Here is a 22,695-nt window from a genome sequence, read left to right on the forward strand (position 1 = left end):
CAGAAGATGAGCATGAACTTCCAAAATTAACAGTGGGCAACAGCACCTGGGTGCACGGTGAGCCGATGGCATTCTCCCAATGGGACATCTTTCTTCAGCAAACTGCATAACGATGTTGAGCAGCAATGCTCGTCTGGAACACAGGTTCAAGTTTATCTTCGTACAAGGACTGTCTACAAGACTGCAGTACTATCTTAGCGGCCACTGGTGACACGCCATGGCGATGTCAGGTGATCCGTATGAGGAGAACCACCATGACAAACATGCACGTCATTAAAAAGATGAGCAACCACTGGAAGCAGGTTGTCTTGGAGGCCAGAGAGTAGACCTCTGAGGCTCGCGCCGTTGCACGGCCGGTGCTGGCCAGGCTATGCTCCACGGCTCTCTCTGTGGAATCGAGGATCTGCATCACAAGTACAAAGCAGGTGAGCATTCTCAGTAAACATCCAGCAGAAAGGGAACTGAAGTAACTTGGCGCAAAGATGAAACAATGCCGAGGCAACAGAAAAGGTTACCTTCTCTGTATCTTGCACGGACTGGTTCATTAAAAGGCTACTCTCCTTCAGCTGGCGTGCTAAGTCAACCATTTCGTCAGTTAGATCTTCTTGCAGCTTCCTGTGCAGTTAGGAGATCCAACACAGTAAGAGGGTAGCCAGTATATTTAGTTGTTCATCTTGTACGACCCTAACTTTCCATGCCTAGTTCTTAAAACATCAAAAGAAACGGGTAATAATAAAATATAGCGCTGATTACGACTTTCAGCTTTTCACAGCAGCAAAATCAGTGAGACTAGTCAAAGAATGGAGCAATAAACTGGTTGCTCGTGTAGATAAGAATAATGAGGGCATTAAGCCAGAGACTGAGGTCCAAAAGAAACTTGCAGAAAAAAAGGGGACATACCTATGCTTCTCAATGTGAGCCTGAGCTTCTGCATCCAATTTAATAGGTGCTCCAGTATCTGTTTCTTTCCTCTGATGACTGCTTGGTCCAACCTCCATCTGAGCCCTATTCAATTGCATCAATTAGTTCGTTATAGTTGTTACCGTAAGAAACTCAACATATAAAAGGACCAAATTTCACTTACGTCGATCTCCTCCGCAATCCTGATGATAAGGATATTGGGCTCCCAACCTTTTCTCTTTCATAAGAGCTGTCTTGTTCGCTACTCTCATCAACCAGATTTTCGTTTTCTGGCTGCATCGAAAAATATAGTACTGTAATGAAAAAGAGCATCTAGAAACTAAATTGTATGAGCAACGGTGGTATGCACCGTTACATGTAGAAGTATTTAGCATATCAATATAAATATGAATCAACATGATAAACACATACCACTAGAGAAGCAAGTGTGGCAGCTAGTGCTTCAATCTTTTCTGAATACTCACTGAGCTTAGCTTTTGAAACACTGAATCAAGAAGAAAGTAATGAATGAACATGTTCTGATCATGGGAATGCACGCGTAAAGAGAAAAAGATAACTTGCTTTGCTCCACACAAGACAATCAGCATTAAGCTCGCCGATGAAAAGGCAGGCAGTATACCAGACATTCTCATCGTCAAAATGCAGGCCATCAAATGGAAGAAAATCATGAAAAATTGAGTTTGAACCTTCATTTAAGATTTCTTTTGTCAAGCAAGCAGAGTATCTTTACAGATAGAGTATCCAGATTTCCATAAATCCAAAAGAAGAAGAGTATCCAGATTTGTGTGCCTTTATTGAGTGGAGGAGCATGGGCCCTTTTATACTGAAGAAGAATGGTACATCTGGAGGCCAGTCAGTGTACACAGAGAAACTTCAAATATGTAAGCTAAAAGTTATAGCGGCATTTGTCATGAGTTCCTACCAAATTTTGGGCCCATTCCTATAATAACAGTACAGAGAAGTTGAAATGCTCAAACACACGATCAATGAAAGCAAGCTGGCAGCAAACTGTATTCGATGACTAACAACCACTAATCCATTACCTTAATAGGAAATACATATAAATGGATGGTGATACTGATACAGATGCATTCGCACAATTTAAGCACTGGTACCTTGGAAGGACACACTAAATTCACAAACTAGGAGCAAGAGTGCATTATAATTTAATACTACAACGTTGATGGTTAAAATCTTGTCATATACCGGCTGTATTTCTTTCTATAATTATGGATCCTCAACAAATGCTAGCTGGAACACAGATTGCAGCTTGCAGGCTGTACCGTCATCAACATATTAATTCCCCGATAGCACACAACACTATACCATACCTTGATATTCCTTCTGGTGTAGTTTCAGCTCCAAGCTGCTCCAACAGCTCTCTGGCTGTGGTTATGTACTGCAAATGGAGGCTGTCAGTGCCAGTACATAATTCAGCCAAAATGATAAAGATTAAAGTGCGGATATCCTTAGCTACCACCAGTTAAAGTTGAACAAACACAGAATGAAGCAAGCAAATTTCATCAAAGAAAATTCCTTATACTCATTTTAACAACAAAAGGATCCACGTGGAAATTATATCTTCTCGTCCGTTTAAGTTAATTACGGAACATTGTCTCCTCGGATGTTGAACAGAAATTAAGAATGATACAAATCTAAGAAGATTAGAGGAGCTACACTTACATGGACAAGCTTAGCCTGATTCTGCTGGCGGGGGGCCGCCTCAAGCAGCCTTCTCAAGTTCACTTCCACCTTGCTGAACACCATGATTGACAAATACCTGCTGGACCATTTCAATGGGGGCACACTGTGATATTACATAAAACACACAGAACAAACAGATTTCAGATTAAACTGCTCCTAATATCAGCAATCAGACTAGTACCACAGGATAGTCACACCTGTAATGGTGACACAAACATATTTTGGGGAAAGAGAGTTCAGCCTCTATCAGCAATAATCTGAGAACTTTCTGATCCAGCACGTGGATGGACCGTTGCCATGCTGCAGATCACAGTTGATCCCACTGGTCGAGGGTGACCCCTACTACTTGTTCCCCAAATTCCCTCCTCTACTATTTCTGAATTTATCACTGAATACACTTTACTCGAAGATCATAGCCGACTAGGCTGACAAGGTCATGTTCACATTCACTCTATAGACACATCAATCGTGATTACGGGATTTGCAATCGTGGAAAAATACTTTGAAATCGGCAACAAATTTGCATTCCAATTTGTTCTCCAACATCACCCAGAAAACAAACGCAACAGTAAGCTGCTAATACTCACTATGGAGAGAAGCAGACCGGAGGAGGCGTAGGAGACGCTGTCTGATGGGAAGAAGCGGGGAGGAAGAGGCGCGCCGTCGCGCGGCGCAGGATGGACGTACGGCAAACAACTTGGAGACGGAGTTTCGCTACTGGCCGAGTCAAGAGTCAGGCCGCCGGGGGAGGTGGGGGGGGGGGGGGGGGGGGCAACAGGAGAAGCCGCAGGAAGAGGACAGAGGAGGCGGCCGGCGGCGAGCCCGCCGGTGTGTGATTTTTTTCTAGATGGTGCCGTTGTGTGATCTGGAAGGGTGTCGATGGGGAAAGAGATCCTATTCCTCGCAGTAGTGTGGTGCGTACAAATCGAGTAGGAGGACATGGGCCGGCCATTACGGGTGGTTTTTTTCCCGTCGACCTTCTGAATACGGTTTTTTTTCTGGTGGTTCTTGTGCCTTTTCAATCACTTTTCTAATGTTTTCTTTCACCTTGTTTTCCGTCCAGTTTTACATTCTGCTGGTTTTCAGTTTTTTTTCTGGTTTCTACATTTTTTTACTCATGAATATAATTTATTAAAATGTGTTACTTCTTCCGATCCATATTTGTACTTTGTACTAAAATAATCGTCAATTAATATCTTGAACATTATTTCTAGTCTAGCTGTCGACGAATTATACCTAGCATCGATCGATCGTCTTGCATGCTGTAAGTTTGGCCCGCGCTTGGCCATTGGATCAAACATTTGATTCGTCCTCCGTCTCAACTTACACATCTTTCACGCACACTAGTTGCTGAGGAAAAGGGGGCCATGTCAATCTCGGGCGCGGCGCACTCAGGCGTAAGAAAAATCTAGATTGTCAAGTCATCGCACCCTATGAAGGATCTGACGTCCCGCTCGGAAGCAGCGCCGCCGCTGGGCTCGTAGTAACTTTGGTCGATGCCGGTCGCAGCAATGGTCAACGTCGCTCACAGCTGTGCTCGTGATCGGTCACAAGAATGGTCGACGCAGCTCGTAGCTATGCTCGTGATCAGTCATAGATTTGGTTGATGAGGTGACGACAGTGGTTAACACCGCTCACAGTTGTGTCTGTGATCAGTCACAACTATGTATGTAATTGCTCACATGTTTGGTCGACAAAGCAATGGTCGTCGCCACCTATAGCTTTGGTCGGCGTCGGTCATAGAAAATAGATGACACTATCGTTTGTCACCGCAAAGCTCGTCGCAACACGGCCGCCTCGCAGTCCAGCACAGTTGCATCACCTCCGGCCGCGCGCCACAACACGTTCGGCCCCCGTAGCTTGTAGCACTGGCACCCAAAAGAGTATGGCGTCCATTCCATAAACCCCAAAATACATCTCACAAAGGTCCTTCCACAAATTTGGAGTCTCACCATGGTGGGTGTTGTGCCCCTAGTGCAAACACCTCACCCAAATTCCCAGAATCCCTGAAGTTGAACTGCAGAGCGAGGGAATGGAAGGGAAACAAGATATCGACCGTACCATTGGCCGGAGGGGCTGTTGATGCCGCAAGGATCCCGATGATCACCATTCATGGAGCTATTACGATACCATGGCCATCGGGCCAAGGTGCGCCCTTCACGAGAATATCATCCTCTGACGAGGTGGGCTTCTACACTTGGATCTGAAGATTGTTGCACTTGTTGTTGCAACAGATCCACGGATGCCCGCAGGTCGATGATCCATGTCTCGATTGCTGGATTCCAAAGCATAGTTCCTCAGCGACTGACTCCTTGATAGTTGCCTCAAATTCAGCATCAAATCCTTTTGATCTGCTCTGGTGAGTGGTTCCATCAATTTTCGAGCTAAGCGATTGTCTCTCTATTGCCTTGTTTCTAGGATTGAAGACGCCAGATCAGGTGGGGGGGGGGAGGAATTTTTGGCTCTGATTACCAAGTGTTAGCACGACAATAGTATCACTCACTCAATATGAGCTTCTAGTATTTGTGGTTCTGGTATCACAAATTAAAAGCACAAGGTGTTGGATTAGAGAGCCAGAAGGGGAATGGGGACGAGAGCCAGAGGTAGTAGGTAGCCTTGCCACTGTCATGCCTGCTCAAACTATCGATATCTTTCTTTGGGATCCAGCGATATCTTATACCTTCTCACTTAGTTGATCCAGTCTTACCCTGGGACTCTCGAATTGGGTTGCTTGTTCCTCTTGGGCCTTGTGTCATCATGGGCTTCAGACCCACTAGGGGAAGATGTGCTATCACACCTCCAAGCAACTAGTGTCTCCCAATGTTGGTATTAGCCCCAAAATTTGTTAAGTCTAGCCAGAAGGCCCTCCGACAAACGAACCAATGCTAGAAGAAGCCCGATCAAGGCTTTGTTAAGCTCAATGTAGATGCTTGATACGTCTCCAACATATCAATATTTTTTATTATTCCATGCTATTAAAGTATCATTCTTGGATGTTTTATATTCATTTTCTAGCAACTTTAGATCATTTTTCGGACTAACCTATTGACATAGTGCCCAGTGCCAGTTGTTGTTTTTTGCTTGTTTTTTTACTTCGCAGAATATCCATATCAAACGAAGTCCAAATGCAGCGGGACGTTTTGGAGATTTTTTCTGCCCAGAAGACACCCAGGAGGCCAAGGAGGTGCGCCAGAGGAGGCCCGTGGGGCCCACTAGGCACCAGGGCGCCAGAGGCCCCAAGTGCGCCCTGGTGGGTAGTGGGGCCCACGGGAGGATTTTCCGCCGTCTCTCAGCTCTATAAATACCCAAATATTCCATAAACCCTAGGGGAGTCGTCGAAACACAATTCCAGGCACCGCAAGTTCCAGAACCACGAGATCCAATCTAGAGGCCTTCTCCGGCACTCTACTGGAGGGGTCAATGATCACGGAGGGGTTCTTCATCATCACCCTTGCCCCTCCGATGATGCGTGACTAGTTCACCAAAAACCTATGTGTCCATAGGCAGTAGCTAGATGGCTTCTGCTCTCTTTTTGATCTTCAATACAATGTTCTCCTCGATGTTCTTGGAGATCTTTTTGATGTAATGAATTTTTGCGGTGTGTTTGTTGGGATCCGATGAATTGTGAGTTTATGATCAATTCTATCCATGAATATTATTTGAGTCTTTGTTGAACCCTCTTATGCATGATTTTTATAGCCTCGTATTTCTTCTCCGGAATTTTGGTTTGGTTTGGCCAAATAGATTGATTTTTCTTGCCATGGGAAGAGGTGCTTTGTGATGGGTTCGATCCTGCGGTGCTCAATCTCAGTGATGTAAGGAGACATGGCACGCATGTATCGTTGCCATTAAGGATAAAAGATGGGGTATATTCCTACATGAATAGATCTTGTCTACATCATGTCATCGTTCTTATTGCGTTACTCCATTTTTCCATGAACTTATAATACACTAGATGCATGTTGGATATCGGTCGATGTGTGGAGTAATAGTAGTCGATGCAGGCAGGAGTCGCTCTACTAATCTTGGACGTGATGCCTATATACATGATCATTGCCTCGGATATCATCATGATTATTTGCTTTTCTATCAATTGCCCAACAGTAATTTGTTTACCCACCGTATACTATTTTCTTGAGAAAAGCCTCTAGTGAAATCTACGCCCCCCCGGGTCTATTTCCTATCATATCGTCTTCAGATCTATTATTCCAAAAATCCAAAAATGCCTTGCTGCAATTTTTCTTTATTTTTTGTTTTATGTTCTTGCTAGATCTATTTATCCAATCTCATACAATTTAATTATACCAATACCGAGGAGGGATTGACAACCCCTCTTACGCGTTGGGTTGCAAGTTTGTGTGGTTTGTGTGCAGGTGCTGCTTACATAGTGTTGCTTGGTTCTCCTACTGGATTGATAACCTTGGTTTCATAACCGAGGAAAATACTTACCGTTGTTGTGCTGCATCATCCTCTCCTCTCCGGGGAATTACCAACGTAGATACAAGCAATCAATGCTTTCTTTCACGTTGACGAAGGACTGGGATCTTTTGCAACTATCATTAGGGATGCCAATGGTACTTTTGTTGATGCTCCCTGTGTCCCTATACCAGATGTCTCGGATCCTATGATGATTGAGGCGATCCTATGCAACGAGGACCTGAACTCGCAAATTTCATTGGCCCCAACAATGTCTAGGTAGGGTCTGGTTCAATGGAGTTTATTAATGCATGTGCATGACAAGAGATCTGGTGGAATGGCTCTACTGCTATATTCGCAAATTGTATTGATATGGTCACTTTGATTGTGAATGTTAAATTTCTCACTACCCGAGGGACGCAAATGAATCATGGCGCATGAGCCAGCTAAACACTGTTTTATATTATATCATGTACTTGGGCCGATGGACACGTCCATATTATCTTGTGACACCTCACGAACGAGGTAACTTTTCTATGATTAATAAAGCTAACTATGATGGCGTTCTCACAAAAAAATATGCATGCCAGTCAAAGTTTCTCAAAGGCTGAGACAAACGCTCCCTTGTGAGAGGGAACTCTGCTCTTTGATTATGACTCTGGTTATAGGTGGGTGTGCATTGAGCTGTGTCAGATTTCGGGTTCCGGCAGACCCTTGAGGTTCGAACACTGGGGTGCGCGCGGAGATCTCTCCCCTACCGATCTACGTCCAATCTCCTCGCGTGATCTAAGCTGGAAATAACAAACAACACAAGGGACACAAGGTTTATACTGGTTCGGGCCACCGTTGTGGTGTAATACCCTACTCCAATGTGTGGTGGATTGCCTCAGGGGGCTGATGATGAACAATACAAAGGAAGAACAGCCTCGCGAGAGGTGTTCTTGAGCTGGTGCGATCAACTGCTAGGGTGAGTTCAGTCGCCTCTCTCTCTGCTACGGTTCTACCAGATCTCTCGATGTCTTCCCCCTTCTCCCTTACTCTGTGGTGGCTAGCTCTATTTATAGAGGCCCTGTGCCTCTCCCCAAATAATGAGCGGGAAGGGCGCCAACAATTGGCCATTTTGAAGGGGAACATATAGTACAAGTTATCCTGACCAAAGGTGGTCTTCGGCTACCAAAAGCACTGGTGATGACGCCGTCTTGGGCTCCACGGTGACCTCTGTCCTGCCGCTCTGCTGGTCTTGGTCTCATTGCACCGGAATGGCAACCTTTGCCCGATGCCTCGGCCTGTGCTTGCCCCTTTGCACCAAAGAGGAAACAAGGACACTGCGCAGGCCGGCGCCCGCCTGGTCTCGATCGTCATGGCTTGCGTCACGGGTTCCTCACGAGGAACCCCTGCCTTGATCTCTCCGCCTCCTCGCGAGCCTGCCTGACAAGGCTGCCTCTAAGGAAGCTTCCTGTCGTCCGCCCCGCGAGGCTTGGCCCCTCGCGAGGGTCTTGAGCTTGAGCTGATGAAGATGGGCCGCACTAGGCCCCCACTTGAGCCACGCTGCAGGCCGCAGGCAGGCAAGTCTGGGGACCCCCGTTCCCAGAACACCGACAGTAGCCCCCGGGCCCAAGGCGCGCCCGGGCTTGGCCTAGCAGGAAAGCGAAGGGGCAAGCACGAAGCGCCGCGGGCCCTAACAGCCTGCGGCCTTGGGCGCCGCATGGCGATTGATTGGACGTGGGCGTCTGCGCTTCCCCACGACGCCTTGGCAACTGTCCATCTAACAAAAGAGGTCCCAGGCCAGACTTACTTGCTTTGTTCTCCTTCGCCTCGCTCCAGATCCCCTTTCTTGCTCTCCTCCTCCTTGCTTCCGAAATCCTCCAGATCTGTCTCAATCCTTCTCATCCGGCACGCCATGGCGCCTCACAAGTCCTCGACCAAGGCCTGGTACTCGCCGGCCCTGGATTCCCTGAACCTGTCGGAGAAGAACCTCGCCCTTACGCGCCTGATGACAGTGGCGCAGGGCAGCAAGGGGGCGACTGTGCTCAAGGCCGGCTCTGACCAGCCTGAAGTCAAGGGGAGCACCTTCTATCCGCTCTTTGTGAGCGCCATTATCGCCGGTCTGGTGCCTCCTTTCTCTGAGTTCTTCTTTGCTATTCTCCGCCAGTACAACTTGCAGGCTCTGCATCTCCACCCCAACTCTGTTCTTCTCCTGGCGATTTTTGCTTACTACTGTGAGGCTCACGTCGGGGTAAAACCCTCGGTGGCCTTGTTGCGTCACTATTTTTCTCTCCGGGTTTCTGGTGTCCATGCCTCCGCGTGTGCGAGCTTTATCACGTACTCCAATTCCAATGCTATCTCAAAGCCTGGGAAGAGGATCGAAGGCTTCCGGAGCAAGTGGGTCATGGTGGATGTCGGGCGTCTCCACCCCCGTCTGGTACTGCCTACGGGGCAGCCCAAGGCTGTCGACGCGTGGTCCCGCACGGAGCTCGTCGACCCCCGTGCGAAGGCGGTGCTGAAGAGGATGGACGCGGACCTGAGGCCAATCAACTTGGGGGCGGTGAAGCTGACCGGGGCCTCGCTCCTAAGGGAGTTCCTGGAGCACCGGGTGGCTCCACTCCAGGAGCACTCGCTCCCGTTGTGGAGGCTTGGGGAAGTGGGCGCCGCCTTGCGCCTGACCTCGGAGGCCCTGACCGATGAGAATCTGGTCGCAACCCTCCATTCCTTGGTTGGGGGAGACATGGCGAAGCCGGTGGGCGCCCCCGTCCCCCTGTTCCTTCGCGACGACTGGGAGCAGGTGGTGAACGCCATGCCCACATTCAACGGTGAGGGGCTGGTGTCCGCGGTAGCTCCCAAGGATCTTGCGGCGCTGGCGATGGTGGACGTGTCCTCCGGCAGCTCCAGCGAGAGTGAGGAGGAAGAAGAGGCGGAGGAGGAAGAGTCCGTCTTCGAGGCGACTGGCGAGGAGTCGGAGGAGTCCTTCCCTCGGCTCAGGTCTTGGGCCCTCCGCTCCATGCCGGATGACGACGATGCCGGCGCTGGGCGAGGAGGGGAGGACTCTCCCTTGGTCACAAGGAAGGGAAGGTCGGGGCTGGTTCCCCCAGGGTCCGCGCCGATCCCTGGGCGGTCTGAAGCCAGCCCCAGCCCTCCCGACGTGGCTTCTGCTTCCGGGCCTCCCGAGGCTGACCCAAGCTGCAGGCTCTCGGGCTTCAAGTTCGGTCGGAAGTTGCTTGGGTCCGCGAGCGACGACCAGTAAGTGCTTGATTCCCGCTTTGCTTGGTTTCTGCCGCCGAGGCTTGACGTCCATATTCTCTTGTCAGGCCGGCGCCTGCAGCGAAGAGGTTGAGAGGGGCTTCTTCGGCTATGCTTGGGGCGAGCCCATCTGCCGGGGCGGTGCCTTCGTCCGCTGGGGAGGAAGATGGCGCGGCTCACGCCTCCCTGGTCCGATCGTCCTCGCGGGGTCATCTGGGACGCCCTGGCGCGGAGTCAACCCCCGTGGCCCCGCTGGCCCTGGAGTCGACTGCGCTCGATGCTGCAGCCGGGGCGACCAAGGCCCAGGGGGTTCCTTCCTGCCAAGCCGTGATCACGCCGCCATCTTCTTCGCCTGCTCCGCCGGTTCCCGCTTATTCTGCTTCCTCTGCCGCTGTCCTAGACCAGGTCGCCAGCGAACTGAGCCAGCTGCAGGAGGATCTTCTGAGCGCGGACCCTCGCTTAGTGGCCGGGCGCCTAAAGCTAGCTTCTGGCTGGGCCCGTTCTGCTGCCTCTGTCCGAGCAGCGCTAAGCCAGGCCGTGGCGACCTTCGATGGGGAGAAACAGGCCGCCAACCAAGCCAAGGCCGCCCGCGACGCTGCCCTGGGCGACGCTGCGGCTGCCAAGGCTCGCTGCAAGGAGCTGGAGGTCGAGCTGCAAGGCCTGCGCGACCAGCTCGCCAAGGAGGTCCACGACCGCCAGGAGAAAGAGAAGGAGATGAAGGTTCGGGAGGCTGCCGTCAAGGACCGGGACACCAAGCTCGATGACCGCCACGGCGAACTGGAGACGCTGGAGCGGTCGCTATAGGCGGAGAGGGTCGAGCTGGACGCCAAGGCGAAGGTCCTGGCGGAGGATCGGGTGGCCTTCGCGAAGACGGAGAAGAGGGCTCGTGCCGCGCTGAAGACGCTTTACGAGAGCGGCTTGGAGGAGCCGCTGGCCAGCGCAGAGGACGGCCCCGCCAAGCTGCTCCCCTTCCTGGTCCGTGCGCTTGAAGATGTCGTAGACGGCCTTGGCCCCACGGCCGAGGCTAAGGCGCATGCCCTGTCTTTGGCGGCGCTGACGCGTGTCCTCAGCCACGTCTACCTGCGCGACCCCAATGTCGACCTCGACAGCCTGCTGGAGCCTATGAGCGGCGACCTTGCCGCCGCTGCCGCTGAGGCCGTGGAAGGGCGAGCCGAAGCTTTGTTGGGGAGGTTCCGCGCCTTCAGCATCTTGCCCGGGCGCGGTGCCGCCAGCTCCGCAGCCCCAGGAGGCGACGCCACTGGAGAGTGATCCCTTCGCGGCTTCTGCCTTGTTTTTATTCCTGCAACATGCACCATGCCTCGCGGAGGCATTTAGACTTGTGTTTGACGTCGTGAAACAATCTATGGCTTGTAATATTTGCTTTGAATTTCCTGGAATTTGCATTTTTCTCCCCTACTTGCTTGCGCTCTACGTCGGCAGGGCCCGGCCCCGCGCATACCTCACCCAGCGTTAGCCCCGACCGGAAACCAGGACGGGACTAAGGAGTAAGGGGCTACGTGGCAAGTTAGGCTCCTGAGTCGCGATGCTCAAGAGTCCCCCTTGATGCACAAGCAACAAGTAGGAAAGGGGGGAACGAGGAGTGGATTGATCATTCTGCGTCGGCAGGGCCCGGCCCCGCGCGTACCTCACCCAGCGTTAGCCCCGACCGAAAACTAGCACGGGACTAAGGAGTGAGGGGCTACGGGGCAAGTTAGGCTCCTGAGTCGCGATGCTCAGGAGTCCCCCTTGACGTTCAAACGGGTTTCCATACCTTGGCTCCGCTCGGGGAGGGGCGTGTGACGACCAGGTCCGAGGGACCTGGCTGGGTGGCGTGCGCTCAGGCGAGGCCTGGGCATAGCCCCCGTGTCCAGCCCCCTCGCGCGGCGCTCCCGAGGGGAGGCGTTGTGATGGTGCCAGACACTGAGCTCTGGGCTCCCTGAGGTTGGTACGGCCGGAGGCCGCCCTCAGTTGTTTATCACCAGCGCGGAGCATAGCGCTTCCGTATGTGTACGGGCATAGCCGCTCCTCGGCAGTGTCGTCAGCCAGCGCGGAGCATGGTGCTTCCACTGGTATGTGGGAGGGGGCTCCCCTCCGGGAGGAGCCCCCAGGGCGTGTACAGCCCCACCCTGACACGTGGCTGGCACGGTAGGGCTAGGAGAGGTGTATCTGGGCACTCGTGAGCCAGTGCGGGACTCACGAGGCCCTACCTCGAGGCGGGTTGCGCCTGGCTCTGGGCCTTTATCAATGGTGTGTTCCTGCAGGGTGGTTAGAATGCAAATGCTCTACGTCCTCAGGTCCCGGCCCTCAAGCGAGCTCAGCAGCCGCTGGTATGACAGGTCACGATGCCGTGGGTCAAGGCCAGGGGGTGAGGGCTGGAGAGCCAGTAGGAGTCCATGAGTCGCGATGCTCAGGTACCCCCCTTTTAACGTGCAAGTGCTTTGCATGAAAGCGGAGAAGTCCGCGATAAGCAGCAGGTGATAATTGAGCGCGAAAGAGCAAATTCATTTTAAGTAGACGCAGGAAAAGCAAACGCTGCAGGGCCATGCCCGAGCAGCTCGGGGATGATGCAGCCCGAGGGGCGCCCCCGACAAGGTAAGTAAAGAGCATAAGCAAAAGGGATACATGCCGCAGGGACGGACCCACGCGGCCTGGGAATGATGCAGCCCTGCGGGCGCTCCCAGCTAAAAACGAAACTTGGAAAGACGTCACCTGGTGACATTGAAGATGAAGTGATGCTGAAGAAGCAGGCGATGCGCGATGAAGACATCGACCCTCACGAGCCCCCAGGCCCAGGAGCCTCGGGAGGCTCCGGGGGCACAGGTGGGTCTCCGAGAGCCATCTCCATCTCCGCCAGGACCGTACCATGCCTGACCTCCTGAGCCTCCAAAATGCTCCTCAGCAGGCGCCGATGAGCGGCGACCGCGTTCGGCAGGCCGAAAGGCATGCGAATGTAGCTGTGAGGCGGACCCTCGCAACGCCCCGTGCGCGAAGGCCAGAGGCGCTCCTGAGACGCGTCTCGGTTGAACCCCGGTACGTCGATGCAGACGCGCAGCCCACCATCCTCGCCTAGATGTGGGGTCATGGCGGGCAAGCGGCGGCTGCCGCACATGACTCTCGACTCCTGTAGCTCCTGAGTGTTGCTTGCGATGAACTACTGAGGGTTTGGTCTTCCTTGCCTTGTACCTTCCTGAGGGAAACGTGCCTGGAAGCACCCCTTCAAGTGGTGCCCGAGCGCCTCCCTCGCGACCTTGGCGAAGTCGGTGGCTGTCCAAGAAAGATCCCCCGAGCCCTGCCTGAGGAGGGCGCCGGGCGCGCCTTCCTATGCGAGAGAGGGTGGCGCTCCCTGATTGGGCGCAGATCCTGACCCAACACCTCCGGAGGCGCCTGCCTCCTGATGGCTTGGGTCAGGTGAAGCCTTCTTCTTCTTGGGGGCCGCCTCGGGAAGTCTTCCATTTCTGCGGTCCGGGTCTTCGATTGTTGCGGCTTGGAACGCACGCTCAAGTGAACACACTGCGTCCCTTTCTTCACAGGGTACGGTGATGACTCCACCGCTTCTTGGCATCTTGAGGACATTGTATCCATGGTGAGTCACTGCCATGAACTTGGCCAGGGCCGGGTACCCGAGGATGGCGTTGTATGGCAGACAGATGTGGGCGACGTCGAAGTCGATGAGCTCGGTGCGGTAGTTGTTGCGCTGCCCAAAGGTGACTGGAAGGCGAACCTGCCCTATCAGAACAGTGAAACCATCAGTGACTCCTGAGAAGGGCTTGGTTGGCTGAAGCTGATCGTACGACACTTGGAGATTGTCGAACGTCTCGACAGAGAGGACGTTGAGTCCTGCTCCGCCGTCAATGAGGGTCCCGGTGACCTGCACGTTGCTGATGACTGGGGAGCAAAGCATCGGGAGGACTCCGGCCGTTGCCGCGCACTTGAGCTGATCCGCTGAGCTGAACGTGATAGCGCATGCGGACCACCTGAGATGGCGTGTGGCCTCAAGCTTGGGGAGGACTGCATTCACCTCGCGAGCAAACTGCTTGAAGATGCGCTGTGAGGCTGGGGCCTGCGCGCCACCCAAGATGCAAGCGATTGCGTGTGGCTCCTGGAAGCCCCCAGCCCCCTCGTCCTGATGTTGGTCTTCGTTCCTCCTCGGCGGCGGCGGTAGAGGAGGAAGGCATGCGTTGCCACACGGGCGATCCTCACGAGGCTGATCTCTCCAGCCTCCCTCGCGAGGCTGGTTCTGCCAGTGATCCTCGCGAGGTCGGTCATGCCACCCTTGGCGAGGGCCACGGTCTTCCCATCATCCGCCACCTCTTCCTCCTCCTTGGCCATAGCCCCTGTCGTTGCGCTCGGGGCGTCGGCCGACACGTCCATCTCTCACGGCCCTGAGCTCTTGACATTCGTTGGTGTTGTGGGTGTGGAGGTCGTGGTACACGCAGTACCGGCTGCCCTTGGATGACTCGGGCCGATCCCTGCCTCGCTTGGTGTCTGGCTTTGCTGCAAGCACGGCAGCCCCCTTGCGCTTCACATCCTTGGCCTTGGGCTTCTTCTCTTCTGGGTCGGCAGCCGGGAGTTCGAGGAGTGAAAGGCGCCCTTCCTCAGCCCTGGCGCACTTGGTCGCCAAGTTGAACAGCTCCAGGGATGTGCACAGGTCTTCATGGATTGCTAGCTCCTCCTTCATCTTGACATCGCGTACGCCATCGGAGAAGGCCGAGATGATGGTGAGGGAGTCATGGATTAGGGGGTATCCGGACAGCCGGATTCTATCCTTTGGCCGGACTGTTGGACTATGAAGATACAAGATTGAAGACTTCGTCTCGTGTCCGGATGGGACTCTACTTGGCGTGGAAGGCAAGCTAGGCAATACGGATGTGTATATCTCCTCCTTTGTAACCGACCTTGTGTAACCCTAGCCCCCTCTGGTGTCTATATAAACCGGAGGGTTTTAGTCCGTAGGACAACATACAATCATACCATAGGCTAGCTTCTAGGGTTTAGCCTCTCCGATCTCGTGGTAGGTCAACTCTTGTAATACTCATATCATCAAGAATAAATCAAGCAGGACGTAGGGTTTTACCTCCATCAAGAGGGCCCGAACCTGGGTAAAACATCGTGTCCCCTGCCTCCTGTTACCATCCACCTTAGACGCACAGTTCAGGACCCCCTACCCGAGATCCGCCGGTTTTGACACTGACATTGGTGCTTTCATTGAGAGTTCCTCTGTGTCGTCGCCGTTAGGCTTGATGGCTCCTTCTATCATCGATAGCGATGCAGTCCAAGGTGAGACTTTTCTCCCCGGACAGATCTTTGTGTTCAGCGGCTTCGCACTACGGGCCAACTCGCTTGGCCATCTGGAGCAGATCGAAAGCTATGCCCCTGGCCATCAGGTCAGGTTTGGAAGCTTAAATTACACGGCCGATATCCGCGGAGACTTGATCTTCGATGGATTCGAGCCCCTGCCTTGTGCGCCACTCGGTCACGATGAGTACGATTTAGCTCTACCATCGGACCGTATTCAGGAGATCGCACCGGCAGCCACTCCGAGCCTCAATTCGAAGCCAGTTGTGTCATCCATGGATGGGTGGATGGACCCCGCCACGGAGGCCTTATCCTCAGCGGCGATCGAGCCGAACATCGACCTTACCCTGCACGAGAGCCGTGTTGTCAAACTGCCGGATCCTTCTCCAGCCACGGACTCCGAACCGCCTGCGCCCGTTCCTAGCGAATCCGATTGGGCGCTGATCATGGAGTTTACCTCCGCGGATATTTTTCAGCACTCGCCCTTTGGCGACATACTGAACTCATTAAGGTCTCTCTCCTTGTCAGGAGGATCCTGGCTGAATTATGTCCGGCAGGATTGGGATGGGGATGACGAAGAAATTCGCTGCTCACCCACCACCCACTTAGTAGCCGCTGTCGACGACTTAACCGACATGCTCGACTTCGACTCCGAAGACATCCACGGTATGGACGACAATGCGGGAGACGAAGAGGAACCACTGCCCACAGGGCACTGGACAGCGACCTCATCATACGATATATACATGGTGGACACACCCAAAGAAGGCAATGGCGACGAGACAGCGGAGGATGACCCCTCCAAGAAGCAACCCAAGCGCCGACGTCAGCGGCGCCACTCTAAGTCCCTCCAAAGCAAAAGTGATGATACCGTCACAGGAGATAATAGCACTCTGGATAGTGCGGAAGATGGCAATAATCCCCTCCAGCACGATTTAGGGCAGGAGGATGGAGAGGCCAGCCCTCCTGAGAGAGCGGCAGATGAGGAGGATGATAATTACATGCCTCCCTCCGAAGACGAGGCAAGCCTCGACGATGACGAATTCGTCGTGCCAGAGGATCCCGTCGAACAAGAGCGCTTCAAGCGCCGGCTTATAGCCACGGCAAATAGCCTTCATAAAAAGCAGCAGCAGCTTCAAGCTGATCATGATCTGCTAGCTGACAGATGGACTGAAGTCCTGGCGGCCGAGGAATATAAATTCAAACGCCCCTCCAAGAGTTATCCAAAATGCAGGTTGCTACCCCGACTGGAGGAAGAAGCGTATGACGTGACTGACCAGCCACCTCGTGGCCGCGACAGAGAGGCATTCCAGCCAAAAGCTCAGCCTGCACCCCGACGCCATTCAAATAAAAAGGCATGGGGAAATACACCAGACCTGCGAGACGTATTGGAGGACAAAGCAAAACATGCAAGATCGATCTACGGATCGCCGGGGCGCGCCACTACGTGAGACGATAATTGTCACGCCGAATACAATAAAAGTAAATCTGGCCGGGCCGAGCACAGCGGGCAAGACTCATTGGAGCTGCGTCGCGATATAGCCCAGTACAGAGGCGCCGCACACCCCTTATGCTTCACAGACGAAGTAATGGATCATCAAATCCCAGAGGGTTTCAAACCCGTAAATATAGAATCATACGACGGCACAACAGATCCTGCGGTATGGATCGAGGATTTCCTCCTGCATATCCACATGGCACGTGGTGATGATCTACACGCCATTAAATACCTCCCACTCAAACTAAAAGGACCAGCTCGGCATTGGCTCAATAGCCTGCCAGCAGAGTCCATTGGCTGTTGGGAAGATCTGGAAGCCGCATTCCTCGGCAACTTTCAGGGCACTTATGTGCGACCACCAGATGCCGATGACTTGAGCCACATAATTCAGCAGCCAGAGGAATCGGCCAGGCAATTCTGGACATGGTTCCTAACAAAGAAAAATCAAATCATTGACTGTCCGGATGCAGAGGCCCTAGTAGCTTTCAAGCACAACATCCGCGACGAGTGGCTAGCCCGGCACCTTGGTCAGGAAAAGCCGAAATCTATGGCAGCCCTCACGACACTCATGACCCGCTTTTGTGTGGGAGAAGACAGCTGGCTGGCTCGCAGTAATAACATATCAAAGAACCATGGTACTTTGGATACCAAGGATGACAATAGCAGGTCACGTCGCAACAAACATAAGCGCCGCATTAACAGCGATAATACTGAGGATACATCAGTCAATGCCGGATTCAAAGGCTCTAAACCCGGTCAACGGAAAAAGTCATTCAAACGAAGCACTCCGGGCGCGTCCAGTTTGGACCGTATACTCGATCGCTCGTGTCAAATACACGGCACCCCAGACAAGCCAGCCAACCACACCAACAGGGATTGTTGGGTGTTCAAGCAGGCCGACAAGTTAATTGCCGAAAACAAAGATAAGGGGCCACATAGCGATGACGAGGAAGAGCCCCGGCAGCCGAATATCGGAGGACAGAAGAGGTTCCCCCCACAAGTGCGGACGGTGAACATGATATATGCAACCCACATCCCCAAGAGGGAGCGGAAGCGTGCGCTCAGGGACGTGTATGCGTTGGAGCCAGTCGCCCCAAAGTTCAACCAATGGTCCTCCTATCCGATCACCTTCGATCGTAGGGACCACCCCACTAGTATCCGTCATGGCGGATTTGCCGCACTGGTCCTAGACCCAATCATTGACGGATTTCACCTCACTCGAGTCCTTATGGATGGCGGCAGTAGCCTGAACCTGCTTTATCAGGACACAGTGCGCAAAATGGGTATAGACCCCTCAAGGATCAAACCCACAAAACGACCTTTAAAGGCGTCATACCAGGTGTAGAGGCCCATTGCACAGGCTCAGTCACACTGGAAGTGGTCTTCGGATCCCCGGATAACTCCCGAAGCGAAGAGTTAATCTTTGATATAGTCCCGTTCCACAGTGGTTATCATGCACTGCTCGGGCGAACCGCATTTGCGAGATTCAATGCGGTACCGCATTATGCATACCTCAAGCTCAAGATGCCAGGACCTCGGGGGGTCATTACAGTTAATGGAAACACAGAGCGCTCTCTCCGAACGGAGGAGCACACTGCGGCCCTCGCAGCGGAAGTGCAAAGCAGCCTCTTAAGGCAATCCACTAGTTCGGCGTTTAAGGACCCGGACACCTTCAAGTGCGCCCGGAGTAATCGGCAACAGGACCGCCTGGCACATTCCGAGCTCGCATAGCAATGCGGCCCCCACCCCGGTCCCAGCCAAACGGCGAAATCCGTGCCACGCGTACATATTACGCATTAAAAATACCATGGGCATAGGCGGGGAGGGGGGCACGACGGTGGCACGCCCCAAGTCGCGTCTTAAACCACACTAGGGGATTCCAGCTTTGTTATTTTTCTCTTTTAGGACTTCAATCTCTGGAAACCCTGTCCGGCAGCGTGCTTGCCGAACACATGATGCAACATCCAAGGAGGCAGAAAGCTACGTCACACCACGGAACTCCCAGGTGGATTACGATAACGAGTGAAATATTTTCTTTACTACCATTCCTCAGCTTGCCCTTGGAAGGGACATGTCAAACAGTCCTACTTTTTGCTTATCGCACTACTTGTATCATTCTGCTTTAACACACCCTTTTTGAATAAAAAATGCATAGCATCAAGACTATTATTGCATTCTTTTTTTATATATATGTTCATTTATAACATCCAACACCCGTACACTCTGGTACGGCCAATACGCCAGGGGCTTAAGCATACCCCATAATATGGCGTGAGAAGTCCGAACACTTTCGACAGTGCGGCTCCCCGAACTTATAGCATTATATGCATCAGCTCCGAATCATGTCTTGGGTGAATAGTTGGGTTTGCCCGGCTCCCATCTTTTGGGACCTTACTGTAGGATCGAAAGTATGTCTAGAGGGGGGGGGGTGATTAGACTACTTGACCAAATAAAAACTTAACCTTTTCCCAATTTTAGTTCTTGGCAGATTTTAGCTATTGTAGGACAAGTCAAGCAATCATCACACAATCCAAGCAAGCATGCAAAGAGTATATTGGCAGCAGAAAGTAAAGCATGAAACTTGCAAGAATGTAAAGGGAAGGGTTTGGAGAATTCAAACGCAATTGGAGACACGGATGTTTTTCCCGTGGTTCGGATAGGTGGTGCTATCCTACATCCACGTTGATGGAGACTTCAACCCACGAAGGGTAACGGTTGCGCGAGTCCACGGAGGGCTCCACCCACGAAGGGTAATGGTTGCGCGAGTCCACAGAGGGCTCCACCCACGAAGGGTCCACGAAGAAGCAACCACCCACGAAGGGTCCACGAAGAAGCAACCTTGTCTATCCCACCATGGCCATCGCCCACGAAGGACTTGCCTCACTAGCGGTAGATCTTCACGAAGTAGGCGATCTCCTTGCCCTTACAAACTCCTTGGTTCAACTCCACAATCTTGTCGGAGGCTCCCAAGTGACACCTAGCCAATCTAGGAGACACCACTCTCCAAGAAGTAACAAATGGTGTGTAGGTAATGAACTCCTTGCTCTTGTGCTTCAAATGATAGTCTCCCCAACACTCAACTCTCTCTCATAGGATTTGGATTTTGTGGAAAGAAGATTTGAGTGGAAAGCAACTTGGGGAAGGCTAGAGATCAAGATTCATATGGTAAGAATGGAATATCTTGGTCTCAACACATGAGTAGGTGGTTCTCTCTCAGAACATATGAGTTGGAGTTGTGTATGTGTTCTGATGGCTCTCTCCACGAATGAAGAGGAGGTGGAGGGGTATATATAGCCTCCACACAAAATCCAACCGTTACACAGAGTTTTCCAATCTCGGTGGGACCGAATCAACAAACTCGGTCGGACCGAAAAGGTAAACCTAGTGACCGTTAGAGATTTTTGGTGGGACTGACATGCAACTCGGTAGGACCGATATGGTTAGGGTTTTGGGCATAACGTAATCTCGGTGAGACCGATTACACAAACTCGGTGAGACCGATTTTGGTAATTAGCTAACCAGAGAGTTGGTCAGGCAAACTCGGTGGGACCGATTTGCTCTTTCGGTGAGACTGAAAAGTTACAAAAAGGAAACACTGAATTTACATTGCAATCTCGGTGGGACCGATTCGCTCTTTCGGTGAGACCGAAAAGTTACAGAAGGGAAATAGAGAGTTTGCAATCCCATCTCGGTGAGACCGAGATCCCTATCGGTAGAACCGAATTGCTAGGGTTTGGCAGTGGCTTATGACAAGTGAAACTCGGTGGCGCCGGATAGAAAGAATCGGTATGACCGAGTTTGGCTTAGGGTTTAGGTCATATGTGGATATGGGAAAGTAGTTGAGGGTTTTGGAGCATATCACTAAGCACATGAAGCAAGAGGCTCATTAAGCAACACCTCATCCCTCCTTGATAGTATTGGCTTTTCCTAAAGACTCAATGTGATCTTGGATCACTAAAATATAAAATGAAGAGTCTTGAGCTTTTGAGCTTGAGCCAATCCTTTGTCCTTAGCATTTTGAGGGTTCCACTTTCACATCCATGCCATGCCAATCACTGAGCTTTCCTGAAATAGTCATCTTGGAATAGCATTAGCTCAATGAGCTATATGTTGTTATGAATTACCAAAACCACCTAGGGATAGTTGCACTTTCACTTACGTTCCGCTATATCGGCTAAGGTAGCACTGGGAGAACTACTGCGATTGTGCCCCGGTTCTGCTGGGCTAAGCACCTCAGTAGAGAAAGCTAAAACTGACTGTCATGATAAGGCGAGAGACTGGTCGCTGTTCGAGAGGTTTCGAGTCCCTAAAGGCTTATGCCGCTTAGAGCGAGGAGTCAGCCCTGTCCGGCTTAAGGCGTGTATCGCGCCCCGAATTCGGCCTTCCAAATACTAGGGGCTTCGTTGAAATTTAAAATTATAGAATTCTATGGCTAAGTGAGAGTGATAACACATTATAGTCCGATTGCCTTGTTTGTTGTGCTGAGCACCTCCCTCGAAGGACCCAACAATGGGAACAAGAGTGCTCAGGTTTACCCCGAACACCCCAGCACTCGTGGCGTGGGGGCAGAAGCCGACGACTAGCCATCTCTCAGATTTGATAAACAGCCGAACAGAAGGTAATATTTTAAATTCAAACAAGCGTTGCATAGCGCATATGAACAAGTTTTCATAAATACAGGATTACACGAGCGAATTTACTCGAATATTATATCTTTAGTACACTCGTCCGCTACGAGACGAGCACCATTCAGGACACCCTCATAGTACATCTCGGGGTGGCGATGCTCCTTGCCCTCCAGCGGCCCTTCCTTAATCAGCTTCACGGCGTCCAGCTTGGCCCATTGCACCTTCACACGGGCGAAAGCCCGGCGTGCACCTTCGATGCAGACGGACCGCTTGATGACTTCCAGCTGTGGGCAGGCATCCACAAGCCGCCTCACCAGGCCAAAGTAGCTGTTGGGAAGGGCGTCGCCAGGCCACATCCGGACTATAAAGCCCTTCATGGCCTGTTCGGCCGCCTTGTGCAGCTCGACCAGCTGCTTCAGCTGGTTGCTAAGAGGCATCAGGTGTTCGGTCCCAGTATACTGAGACCAGAACAACTTCTCCGTTGAGCTTCCCTCCTCGGCCTGGTAAAACTGTGCGGCATCCGACACGCTACGGGGCAAATCTACGAATGCTCCTGGAGAGCTCCGGATTCGGGTAAGTAACATGTAATTTACTTTCACATGCTTGCTTTGCATATAGAATGCCTTACCCACCGCTATCTTCTTCATCGCATCAATCTCCTGGAGGGCCTTTTGGGCTTCGGCCTTGGCATTCTTTGCACTCTCAAGGGCCGCGGCAAGCTCGGACTCTCGCGTCTCCAAGTCAAGCTCCAACGCCTCGTTCTTCGTCACGAGAGCGTGGAGCTCTTGCTGCACCTCGCCCACCCGTGCCTCATGCCTTTCCCGCTCGGTGCGCTCCTTGGCTGCTTTGTTTTTGGCCTTGGACAGGACTTGCTTCAGGGTCGCCACCTCGGTCGTGGCCCCCGGCAAATTTACGATAATCCTGTCATTTTGCAATCGCTTTCCTTTTATATAGATCCATAGACTAGGTATTACTTACCTTTATTCTCCTCGAGCT

At 52.2% G+C, this 22,695-nt stretch overlaps 1 protein-coding gene across 3 annotated transcripts; it reads right to left on the reverse strand.

The window, feature by feature from the left end:
- Positions 1–58: 58 nt before the first annotated feature.
- LOC125520996 (Membrane fusion protein Use1) lies at positions 59–3,516 on the reverse strand. Of its 3 annotated transcripts, none has more exons than XM_048686036.2 (8): positions 3,230–3,516; positions 2,605–2,701; positions 2,253–2,320; positions 1,333–1,405; positions 1,085–1,194; positions 901–1,005; positions 516–615; positions 59–403 (listed from the first exon to the last, which is right to left on the reverse strand). In XM_048686036.2, the coding sequence occupies exons 2-8, from the start codon at positions 2,686–2,688 to the stop codon at positions 227–229; spliced, it is 717 nt and encodes a 238-aa protein (XP_048541993.2). In that variant the 5' UTR covers positions 2,689–2,701; positions 3,230–3,516; the 3' UTR covers positions 59–226. The 3 variants fall into 3 exon arrangements, with proteins under 3 accessions (XP_048541993.2, XP_048541991.2, XP_048541992.2); XM_048686034.2 differs by having other exon boundaries at positions 3,213–3,516; XM_048686035.2 differs by having other exon boundaries at positions 2,605–2,704; positions 3,213–3,516.
- Positions 3,517–22,695: the final 19,179 nt, after the last annotated feature.

Source organism: Triticum urartu, chromosome 7A, assembly GCF_056163025.1.
Source record: "Triticum urartu cultivar PI428250 chromosome 7A, HENAU_Tu73, whole genome shotgun sequence".
Lineage (NCBI taxonomy): Eukaryota > Viridiplantae > Streptophyta > Magnoliopsida > Poales > Poaceae > Triticum > Triticum urartu.

Coding starts and splice junctions, on each gene's coding strand:
- LOC125520996 (XM_048686036.2), bottom strand. CDS start 2,688: ATGGTGTTCAGCAAGGTGGAAGTGAACTTGAGAAGGCTGCTTGAGGCG. Junction 2,321..2,604: donor ATCAGGCTAAGCTTGTCCAT/GTAAGTGTAGCT, acceptor CTCCATTTGCAG/TACATAACCACAGCCAGAGA. Junction 1,195..1,332: donor CCACACTTGCTTCTCTAGTG/GTATGTGTTTAT, acceptor TTTTCGATGCAG/CCAGAAAACGAAAATCTGGT.